Source organism: Ictidomys tridecemlineatus, chromosome 1 (genome assembly GCF_052094955.1).
Source record: "Ictidomys tridecemlineatus isolate mIctTri1 chromosome 1, mIctTri1.hap1, whole genome shotgun sequence".
Lineage (NCBI taxonomy): Eukaryota > Metazoa > Chordata > Mammalia > Rodentia > Sciuridae > Ictidomys > Ictidomys tridecemlineatus.
Genome location: NC_135477.1, coordinates 34,859,611 through 34,872,120, shown reverse-complemented (window position 1 = coordinate 34,872,120; position 12,510 = coordinate 34,859,611). Strand labels below are relative to the sequence as shown.

The 12,510-nt window shown below is 35.0% G+C and overlaps 1 protein-coding gene across 1 annotated transcript in view; it reads left to right on the top strand.

The window, feature by feature from the left end:
• The window catches only part of Rpp30 (ribonuclease P/MRP subunit p30), a 29,117-nt gene extending 24,022 nt beyond the window's left edge, over positions 1–5,095 (top strand). The window contains exons 10-11 of the mRNA XM_005333740.4: positions 206–285; positions 4,903–5,095. Coding sequence (XP_005333797.1) covers positions 206–285; positions 4,903–5,012 — 190 coding nt within the window. The 3' untranslated portion in view covers positions 5,013–5,095. The remainder of the gene's footprint in view (positions 1–205; positions 286–4,902) is intronic.
• Positions 5,096–12,510: the final 7,415 nt, after the last annotated feature.

Genomic DNA, 12,510 nt, shown 5'->3' with positions numbered 1-12,510 from the left:
TATTTGGATTAATCATCAGATAGAAAATAAGAAAAGAGTTAAATAAGTCTCTTCTCAGATGCATGTTCCAGTTGGGGTAAGAACTACTGTGGAATTCATTAGTCTCTCTCAATATGACAAGATGAGCTGGCATGTAGTGTCATGTTTGTGTTAGTTTCGTGTCCTTAGCTGACTCTTGAGTTGAGATCCTTAATGGTACTACCAGAGGGTTGCTGTTTGGACTATCTGAAAGTGATGCTAAGGCTGCAGTGTCCACCAATTGCCGAGCAGCACTTCTCCACGGAGGTGAGCAAGTTCTTTCAATAAAAACTGAATGGTCCTGTTAGAGGCAACTCATTTTTATCAGACAGTTGAACCATTATCTACTTTTATTATCCTATCTCCAGAGTTCCTTTGAGGTCATCTTTTCTCACCTGTTTTACCCATATCCATCATTTCAGGCTGTCATTTCTGTAGTTTACAGAATGAATATACTTCGAATTACAGAAATAAATATTGAATGCTGTTTCAAGCTACATATGTGTGCTGTAGCCCACGCGATAACTTCTAATCTTTCCTCATCCCACCTCTCCAGAGGAATATGCTTTCCTTGATGAAAATTGCTATTTTAGAGAATTGGTATGTTAGAAATGTATGGTAAGCTGTTTATTAGAAAAACAGAAACAGTGAATACATTTTCAAAAACCCACCTAACTAAACTTGGACTGTAACTTTTACATTTATAACAACTCAGAGTGTTTCTTTTTATATTTTTGTTGTATATGTACAGACTTTATTTTTAAGTCACATTTTTTAAAGTGTATATATATTTCTTTCTTACCCTTAATTCCACTACTATAACCCACTAAATTTCTTGTTCATCGAATGATAAAAATTTAAATAGAAGTATAATAAAATTTTGGAAAATGAGAATAAGTTTTATTACATAATTTAAATTTTTGACCTGTGGTTTTTCTTCATTCTCTGTAATTTTTAATAGTAGTTGCTGTGGTTAAGAAGCAGTTTATGTGGTAGCAACCAAATGAATCTTAAAGTTTAGAATAGGTTATTACATAGACTAAGTTATTCGTGATAGGAATAGCTAGGTTATTGAGGGCTTGTTTTGTTTGTGTGTGTGTGTATTTTAATGATCTGATTTCCACTTGAGAGAACTGCTTATTTTATTGGCTTACTATAAATTACATGATTTTCCTTTTAACATTTTTATTTGGAGATTTTTGTATTATATAATCTTTACTTGATCATGTGAGCTCTGGGAATGATCAAATTAATTGGGATCTTTATCAAGACATTCTTGAAATTAGGGAAGAGTTGGTTCACATTTTGGTAGTACTTCCATTATTTCTGTATATTTTTAAATGAGTGCATAATGGTCTGGGAGTGGTAGTACAATAATAGAATGCTTGCCTGGCATGTGGAAGGCCCTGGATTCAGTCTCTAGTACTGGGGGCAAAAAGAGGAAAAAAGATTTTGGATAACTTGTGTTCAAAAATAGACTAAACAAGAAAGGGAACTAAAAGGAAAAGTAGGAAATTACATTTCTGCATCTGACTTAAAAGGCTTAACTACTTAACATATGATATTTAAAGTGAGGTTTTTCTAGAATCTAAACTAAAAGACTCTTTAGCTTCAGGTAGCATTACCAATGTGTTTAGGACAGGCATAGTTCATAACTGCTATTTCTGTAAAATTCTGATTATCATAAAATATAATAAATTATAATTAGATAATAAATTAAAGTTACCCTGGTTTTAGTTGACATCAGAATGAGATGGTAGTATGAGGTATCTTAAGATTATAATTCACAGTATTTAAATGAAGAGTAATCTGGATTCCGATTAATGAATAACTTAACACAGTTTGTGTCTTTCAGCTCTTCCAACTATATCAGTGGATTGATTGTATGTTTTGAGTAGTATATACATAGCTGAATAGATAATTGATGGAAATTATAGGGGAATGCAATGATCTGTATATTTGACAGAGTCATTGAAGTATTTCTCATGAAAATTTTCTCTCATTAATAGTGCTTATAAATCATATAAGAAAACATCATCATTGTAAGAAAACAAAAAGAGTAGTGGACCTTTATGAAAAAACAGACACAATATGAATAGTGGTAAATGTCTATGGTTCACCTTTGAGCTAATGGTTACCCATGCTTTAACATCAGCCTATACTAATGAGAGCCCTTGAGAATTTAGTTCTGTTGCTTAAGGCCATTGAGAAAATCCAATTAATACTGAAAGACACACAAAAACTAGTTGGAAAAAATGCATTCCATTCATAAATTTTAGAGATAAAGGACTATCATTTGACTCCCCATTTGTAGTGTGTCTTCCTGCATTAAGGAAAAAGTAGAATCTTATTTTATAGTCTGAAAAAATCTCTCCTGTTTTGCTCTTTTAGTAGCAATGTGTTTGTAGAGAAAGTGACTTGAGTAAAATAAAGTTGATGGCCTTTGATCTCAAAAAAAAAAAAAAAAGATTACTAATTGAGCATGGGTTACATTAGAAGAGAGAAATGATTCCGAGGAAAAGGATTCAAAGTATCATTATACTTTCATTGATGAAATCTCAGGTGGCATCTGTATCATTTTGAGTGCCACATTTCAAAAGGATGGCACTTCACTGGAGCACTTCCAGAAGATGGCTGATAAGTGTTTAAAGGGTCTAGAAACTTAATGATGAGGGAGTCATTGAAAGCAGTGCAGGAATGCTTACTTGACAAACAATACTTTGAATATGTTGTGGTTTTCAACATTGAAAGGCTTGCCACTGGCAATCAGAACTAGACAGATTCTAGGTTTCCAGAAAACACTGAATAGAAATTCTGAGGAGGTTGTGAGTAAAAAGTTTCAAGGGCACAGTCTTCAATGTATGAAGTGTCCTCAGCCATTGGACTGAAATGGACCTGGTAGGAACAAGGCTTTAACTCTCTTGAACAAAATAGCACACTCTTCAATGATTGTTTTAGAGCTAGTTGTAGATTTTCCTTGGCAAGATGATTAAAGAAAATGCTTTGTGTAAAAGCAAATTAAAACAAAAGCTCCACACAAATAAAACTTCTTGTTGTTATAAAATATATATATATTTTTAAAAGACACTAAAAGAGCTACTTTAATTGATAGCTATAAACTGAACTTATTGTTCAGTTATTTATGTCAGCTAAATTAAGGAGAAAATATTCATGTAGTAAAAATAAAACATTTCTGAGATGGAACTAAAATAATTCTTAGTGAAATTAACAATGTTATAAAGTGCTTGTTTTCACAATTCATGTATTTTTATTTATTCAACTGTTTTTAGACTATTATCAATCATAATGATATAAATATAAATGCAACATTTTTCATTTGATGAAATAGAAATCATTGACAGTTTGTTTGAGGTTTTCTCATTGTGTTGGCATTTTAATGTCCTTGAAATCAATTTTGTCTCTTTTATAAATTAAAATGTTTTTAAAACAACTGGTAGTTAGTCCTCACAAAAGGAAAGGTAATGCTTAGCTCTTCTGAGCCCACTTTACTTTTATTACTTAAAATAAGAAATAATTCTTAACTAAATTTCTGTTCATCATTTTTTCCCCATTTTTATCTCCTTTGAAGCTAAAAGGTATCTTCTTCCTTCTTCATAATCTCTTTCCATTTCTTAAGGACAAAGTTTGAGTCTCTTCATGACATTCTGACTTTTCCTAAGCTATCCTTCCAGCTTCATTTCCTCTACACATTCTTGCCCAGGTTATTCTTACCTCTGTCTCCTTGCTTTCTTTCCTCACCTTGTCACCACCTTTTTCTTTATTCCAAATAGTGTCACTTTTTTAGAGAAGATAGTTTATTGGTTTATCCACATGATTCTTAATGGTTTTCCCCATACCTATTGTATTTGCTCTTAATGTGTTTATTCCAGTGTATTGTAGGAAAAGCACAGTCTGTAATGTATCTTTATGCCCTGTGTGTATGACATAGTAATAGTACCTGACCCATTAGTAGGTTTTAGCAGAAGTTGGCTAAATTTAAGTGGACTTCTGCTGCTAACTTAATCTGAGCATCTAAAATTATCCCTGTTGTTCCTTGCCCATTGTCACTAACACATAAAGGATCACAAGTTCAAAGTCAGCCTCAGCAACTTAGCAAGCCCCTAAGCAACTTCGTGAGACCTGTCTCTAAATAAAATATAAAAAAGGGCTGGGGATGTGGCTCCTTGGTAAAGCGCCCCTGGGTTCAATCCCTGGTACCAAAAAATAAATAAGTTAATAGAGTGTGTTTGGTTTTGTTCATTTACTCAACAAGCATTTATTGGACACTTGTTATATAATGAGGGTATAGGCGGTACAATACAATTGATTGTTCAGAGATACATTAATCCTGTGTGTATGAGAGAGAGATGTTACATGCTATTAAATGAGATGAGCCCACCCCCCCCCCCCACTATAGGAGCAATACAGTTGACTTACTGCTATATTCACTCTTGTGATTTGTTCTGGCTGCATAATATGCTACAGACAGACCATGACCATAAAGATAAATCCTGGGCTGGCTGGGGTTGTGGTTCAATGGTAGAGTGCTTGCCTAGAATGTAGGAGGCACTGGGTTTGATCCTCAGAACTACATTAAAAATAACAATAATAAATAAGCAAATAAAACAAAGTTATAAAAAGATAAAATCCTATTCTGAGGTTTTTACCCATGAGGTAATCTTTAGGAATAAATTATATGTTAGTAATATATGATTTGTATATATTTAGGAAAAAGATAATGACCATAAATGGCATCAGCAGCCATAGCAGTTCGCTATGGTTTTATCATTAGCTAATGCCATCAGCCAAAGTCAAAGTCATACTTGTTAAGCCACTTCTCTTTAAATTGTGTCTTTCCTTCACACACGAATTTCTGTTTTATAGAAACTAGAAAAACTGCTTTTGGAATTATTTCTACAGTGAAGAAACCTCGGCCATCAGAAGAGGGTGATGATTCTCTTCCAGCTTGCAAAAAAGCTAAGTGTGAAAGCTGAAAAGAATGGACCAGTCTCTGTCCGCACTACTTTCTTCCATTTTGTAGGTTATCATCCACAATAAAAATAAAACTTTTGCATGATTTGCTGTTTTGATTTGAAGCTAGAAACCAATGGTCTTAATAATTATTTTACACTGAAGCCATTAAAACAACTAACAAAACCTAGTGACACATTTTTTTTAAAAAACAGGCTAACAGTTTAATGGATTTAAGTATATTTTAAAAGAAAAACAGGCTAGTTTGTTTATCCTTTGGGTAAGTGAAAAATAATAGAGACAAAGGCCTATAATCCCAGCAGTTTGAGAGGCTGAGGAGGAGGATTGCAAGTTTAAAGCCAGCCTCAGCAACTTGATGAGACCTTAAGCAATTTAGTGTGAACCCACCTTCAAAATAAAAAATAAAAAGGTCTGGGAATGTGACTCAGTAGTTAAGCTCAGTAAATTCAGTTCCTCTTACCAAAACAAATGTTTCAATATTTTGAGAGATTCTAATATTAGTGTTTCTTATTCATTTAAAAACTAATGCTTTTCTACTTGATATACATGGCTTATTATTTTTAATCTTATAACTCAAAAAGTGTTTATTTTGAAGACCAATATAACTTATATTAAGGGGGTGACTTTTAGTTGATCTAATCATGTATTCATTGTCAGAGTTCTTTCTAAAAGGAATTGAAGGAGAGGGAGTGTGTACATAAAATTACACTTGGCCTCTTCCATTTTTTTTTTCTTACCTTTGTGATATATGTGAAAAAGATCCCTTCCCTTTAATTGGAAAACCCTGAAAAAGTAATAAGTGATTTTCCTCATGGCTGTATTTAAGATATCAAAGCATTTGACTCAAAACACTTCAGAAACAATTTTTTAAAAATAATAGAATCATCATGTTAAGTAGAAGTAGCCTTTCTTTTAAATATATGCACTTATTATATATTGATATAAGCACCCTAAAACCTAATGGAGTAAGTACAGCAAGAGGTCTAACTGAATTTAAAAAAAAAATCAATGAGAAAAAACACCATTTTAAGAATCAAAGTTAATATTTAAAAGAGAAAGCCTTATACTTATCTCACAAATGTAAATGCCCAAATAAAATATTAGTAGAAAGAAACCATCGAAACAACGTGACCCTGTCAGACTTATTCCAGGAATTCAAGGACAGTTCAGTTCTGAATGTTAGGATATTTCAGTTCTTTCTAATGCAATATACTACATCACATTAATAAATCAAATGAGAAAACTATATTAGTCAAATGAAAAGACTTAAAATCTTTAATACCAAAAAGACATTTGATAAAATGTAAAATCCACTCATTTTATAAATAGCAATGACAATCCTCGGTAAAATACAAGTTGAAGAATATTGCACAAGTACACATGTGTTTATACATACACACTTGCATTTATATTAAGCATGTTGGGTTCTAAAATTAAAGTATCAACTGATACCCACTTGGCCAATTTGATGTACTAGGATACCTATTGCCTCTGTAACTGATGGCTGCTGCTGCATCCATACACCCCCTCTGCCTCTTCTTTGCCTGTTTGCTTCTACCTTTACCCCACATGAATTCAACCAAAAGTCAGCTGTCTGTTTATGCCACTTGTATTTAATATTGTAAATTATGCAAGTTAATTTAAAAACTATGAAAGTTGATCAACTATGAAAGTCATAGAAAGAATCCCCATCTAAACTGATTCTTTGGAAAGGCTTGGGAAAGATGAATCATTAAAAAGAACTGTCAGTTCTCTGCTTCTCCCCATTCAACAAGACAACTGCATCTTCTATAGTGCCAGCCACCACCTTGATATAATGGTGAAGGTCATAGTAACTGGATATGACCATATTGAGTGCTGGTTACTTGAGCTAATTTTAACTCTAACAAAGTGAATGTTATTTGTTGAGGGCCACAACCAAGTCAAGATGGCGCCTGGCAGTTTGCCAGGAGGAGTGGTTTGTGAAGTAAAGCCAGCGAGCCATTAAGATGATGAGGATTCCTTAATGACTGACTGCTGTATCTAGATGATGTTAATTAAGTTAAGCTGTGTGTAATTAGTTGGGTATATATACCTCTGATGTCCAGTAATAAAGTGGCTCCCACTGTTTCAACCTTCACAAGTTGCTTGTCACCCCCGGTTATTTTGCTCAGCCAGACTGCGGCAGGTATTGCCATCAGTGACCACCTCATTGACCTCAACTACATGGTTTACATGTTCTATGATTTCATCCACTCTCAAGGCTAAGAATAAGAAGTATGTTATCAATGGGAAACCCATATCCACCTTCCAGAAGAGATAACATGCTAACATTAAATAGGTTGATGCTGGTGGTAAATATGTAGTGGAATTTTCACAGTCTTTACCTTGTAGAAGGCCAAAGTTCAATTGAAGAGTGAGCCAAAAGGGTCAGCATCTCTGTGCCCCTTCTGATGTCCCTGTGATGAGCATAAACTTCAAGATGTATGACAGCTTCCTCAATATTTTCAGCAATGCCTCATGCACTACCATCTGCTTAGCATCCCTGGTCAAGGTCATCTATAACAATGTTAGCATCACAGACTCGTGACCACAGTTCAGGCCATCATTGCCACTCAGATCATGCATGGCCCCTCTGGGAAGCTGGCATGATAGGCATGGTCCTGCCAAGATTGTAGACAAGGTCATCCCTGAGCTGAATGGGAAGCTCATTAGCATAACCTTCCATGTGCCAGCTCCCAGCATATTGGTTGTAGATCTGACCTGATATCTGGAGAAACCTGCCAAATAAGACATCTAGAAGAAAGTAAAGCAAATATCAGAGGGCCCCCTAAGGGCCATTTTAGGCTACACTGAAGATCACATTGTCCACTGCAACTAACACTGACACCTGCTCTTCCACTGTGAATGTTGGGCCTGGCACTGCCCTCAATGACCACTTTTTCAAGCTCATTTCCCGATATGACAATGAATTTGGCTACGGGATCAGAATGATGGACCTTGTGGTCCAAGTGACCTCCAAAGAATAAGAGCTCCTTGGACCAGTAGCCTTAGCAAGAACATATGTGGAAGAAAAATCCATCAGTTGCCCCAAAGTCCCTGTCCCCACACTTGTCCCTTGATAAAATCCCCCTTCTTGACAGTATCCATCCCATACCTCCTGAAGAAAGGTAGGGGCTAAGGGAAACTTACCTTGTCAAGTACCACCAATAAAGTCTGGTGTACCCAAACACCCCATCAAAAGTACAAAACCAACAACAGCTATCATATTAGATACCTGCAGGACAACTTAAGATCTGAAGGTTATCCAGGAAGAATTCTGCATTCAAATTACTTCACTAAAGTCTTAAGCTCTCTAAAGGGACTAAAACTGAAGGACAACTTTGGTTCTTTTATCAGTGCATCTGTAGACTTTGACCTTTCTTTTAAAAAATTGACATGTGAGTGTACATTTAGGTATTTTAAGTTCAGAATATTTAAAGAGACATATGTCCAATTTTTTGAAGTCCCATTTTAATCTACTTTATGAATTAACTATACTAGCTCCAATTTCACCAAATATCCTACTGAGGGTTTTCCTGTTAAAAGAGGCAAAATTATTTGCAGATGTGACTATCTTAGAAAACGCAAGAGAAGCAAATTGAAAACAATTAGAAAAATAAGTGCTTCTTGGTGTATGGGCATGCATAGTATGTTTTTGCAGTGGTGCCTACTTTCTATTTATAAATACATGTTTTTTCCCATTATTCAAAATAGGAGGGCATGATGGATGGTCACCAAAGAATAGCAGCAAGAGGGTTTCCTTCTAATAATCACTATTGTTAGAACATGATCACTATTTTAATAATCACTATTGTTAGAACATTGTAGTTGCTACAAGAAAACAATACCTTTACTACAAGTTCAGCAGGAAAGCCAGTTATAAACTAAAGTCACCAAAGCCAACAATTTTAATTAATAACCTGTTATATAATTATAAAAGATGACCATATTCTTAAAGACATAAATTACCAGGAATTGATGTATTAGACTTTCCTGAAGAAAACTCTTAGTAAAAACAATAAGTGAATATAGATGTTTTAGTCAGCTTTTTTGCTATTGTGACCAAAAGGACCTGACAAGAACAATTATAGAGAAGGAAAAGTTTATTTGAGGGTTCACAGTTTCAGAGGTCTCAGTCCATAGACAGCAGGCTCCACTCCTGGGGGTTCAAGGTGAGGCTGAACATCATGGTGGAAAAGTGTTGTAGAGGGAAGCAGCTTATGTGATGATTAAGAAACAAGAGAGAAAAAACTCCACTCTCCAGATACAAAATATATACCCCAGAGCCACATCCCCAATGAACACTTCCTCCATCCACACCCCACCTGCCTCCAGTTACCATTCATTTAACCCATCAAGGATTAATTCACCAATTAGGTTAAGGTTATAACAATCATTTCTCTTCTTGCATTGTCTCACACATGAGCTTTTGGAGGCCACCTCACATCCAAACCACAATAGCTAGATAACAAAAAGAAATTAGAGAAGGCTGCAATAACATGAAGAAAGGTATTCTGGTTTTTTTTTTTTTTTTTTTTAGTGAGACAAATTATAAATCACATTCTCTCCAATTTGAATTTAACAAAATCCAAATCAAAATGCCTATAGATGTTTTTATTTGTTTATATGTTTCAATTTGGGACTTGGCATTCTAAAAGAATACAAAGATGAAATTTTTGAAGAAAAACCTATTGAGAGTTATACTGATGAATAGTGTAGCATACAATAAAACTCTAGTAATTGGTATGTAAATTCTGAGAGATCAGTGAAAGAGTAGGGAGTCCAGGATCACACTCCAGTTATAAAAAGAAATGATGAATTGTTCAGTATTCGATATTGAAACAATTGGTTATCTATACAGCAGAGCCAACACAGTGAGGTTAAATGCACAGTCAAACTACATGCATTAAAATCTAAACTTGCTGCTATTACTAGCTGTGATGTTGGAGAAATTATGTAATCTTTCTGTGCCTCACTTTATCTGTTCTAACTACCTGTGATATCATTGCAAGGGTTAAGTAGCTTACTTTTTGTAGAAAGCTTGCTTAGACTGGGGCCCGGTATTTAGAATGTACCTACTACATATCAGTTATAATTGCATTATTTAGGAAAAACAAAATTGAGTTACATCTTTATCTTACAACCAGTACACATCCATAGCAAATTGAGTAAAGATTCAACCAAATTTGTAAGATACTAGAGAAAAATATGGTAATTTTGTTTTTTAAAAATAATAATAATAATAATTAGGTTGGGGCCAGGCATAGTGGTTCATGCCTGTAATTCCAGTGGCCCTGGAGGCTGAGGCAGGAGGATCACAAGTTCAAAACCAGCCCTTAATCAATTTAGCAAGACCCTGTGTCAAGAAAATTTAAAAAGGGGCTGGGGATGTGGCTCAGTGGTTAAATACCCCTGAGTTCAATCCCTAGTACCAATAATAATAATAATAATAATCTTGGATTGGAATAAAATGAAGTGTGATCGTCAAAGCCAGAAAACAAAAAGTTTGATGGATTTGTCTCTATAAAAATATTCCATTAGAAAAACATTTTGAGAGATTTATCATCCTTGGCTTTTAAGAAATTATTTTTTTAAAATACCTATCATGACAAATTCTGTTAGAGTCTATCCAGATCCCTTTCCCAGGGTGTTGGCTTATCCTTTGTCAGACTGTTGTCCTAGCCTGACAGAAGTCACATTGCCCAGGGATACCTGGGAAGGATTGCCCACTTCTGAGTTTGGCCCATGGCCAATGACCAATGCAGGGCACTACAGCCCAGACTCTGACCTCTGGGGTGCCATTTATGCTCCTAAGTATCCCAAGGGAGTAGGCTGAGGGTAGCTTTCTTCTGAAACCACATCTTTGTCTCTTTTGTCCTTCCCCCTTTCCCTCATTCCCTTACAGAGCACTCAATAAATAAATCACTTGCACAAGAATTCTTATCAAGGGGACCCAACTTCATAGGAAACTAGGTAGATAAAGTTGATTTTTAAAGTGTCCATTAAACATGAAGATGCCGAACTTAACTAGACATGAGGGGAAACGAACCCATCAAAAATATCTTGGTTTTGCATGTCAAGTTGAAAAGGTATTAAAACCAAGATTTATAAAACAAATATTTTCAAAATTGGTGCAGACAATAATATTGTAGAAGGGGGTATACCAACCTTATAGATACTTCTTATTGATTGGTATACCAATCTTACAGATACTAATGTATATTTGTTCTTTAGAAATAACTGGTTAGGGTGTACAAATAAACATTTAAAGGGTGTCTAAAGGGTCTATAAATAAATATTCATTGAAGCAATGACTAAAATAGTGGGAAAATGGAAACAATATAAATGCCCAATGACAGGATGAAATGATCCATTATATGTTGAAACAAAACCATCTATAAAGATGCCTAGAATAAACTGTCCACTTGAAAAAATTAGAAAACTGCTTTCTACCTATAAATAATGTGGACAAATAATCAAAGGATGTCATGAAATTAAGATTATTGGTGATGTTGACTATTTTCAAAATTCATTTCTATATTAGTTTAATACTTAATAAGTATTATTGCTTGTTCAAGATAAGAAAGGAGATTTTTCCATTGGAAAAGGAAAGGAGAGAGAAAAACAATATGATCAACATCATGATATTTCTGCTGTTATATATAAATTTTAAAAAAATCATGACATGGAGGGGAAAAGTACAACTGGATCACACCTGAGGGAACCAACAAAATCTAAGGGTTCAAGGATGGCTTCCTGGAGAAAATACAACTAAACCAAAGGAGATGGATGAGAAGTTTTGCAATATTTTGGGGTGGGTTGGGATGGGGAGGGAGCTGCCAATAAAAACAGTAAATCAAGTGCCTGGATTCTTCAAGGAACTTAAAATTCGGTAGAGCTGAAATTTCCAGTTTAACTAGGGAAATAATGAGAGATAAAAATAGAGTTAGCAGCAGCCATATTTTAAGGATTTTATTTTACATGCTAAGGAGTTTTCATTTCATCCTGGGGAAAAATGTGAAGGCATGGAAGGGCTAGAAAGGAGAATGACTTGATTAGATTTGCATTTTAGAAAAATTCTTTGGTTACAACTTGAAAAAAACAGAGTGGTAAGTAAGCCTGAAGGTAAATACATAAGCCTGAAGTCCAGCAGCCCTGGAAGGAGTGTTTGAGTATTCCAGAGGAGAAGTAATGCTGGTCTAAACTAGGAGACAGGCACCTAGGCCTGGAGGGCAGGGACAGGTTACAGAGTTCTGAAGGCTGTGTACTTGGTAAGACTTGGTTGATTGAAAGGGAGCAGCTAAGAGAAAGGTCAAGAACAACTTTAGAGTTTTCTCCATTGGCTAATGGGATGTGCCCTTTACAGAGAGGGAACACAAGATAAAAGAGGGTGAACAAAGAGTTAGTTCAGCGGGAAGACAAGGAGCTTACAAAAATTGACTCTGTGTGATAGAAATGTGAGATTTTTCCCGTGTTTAC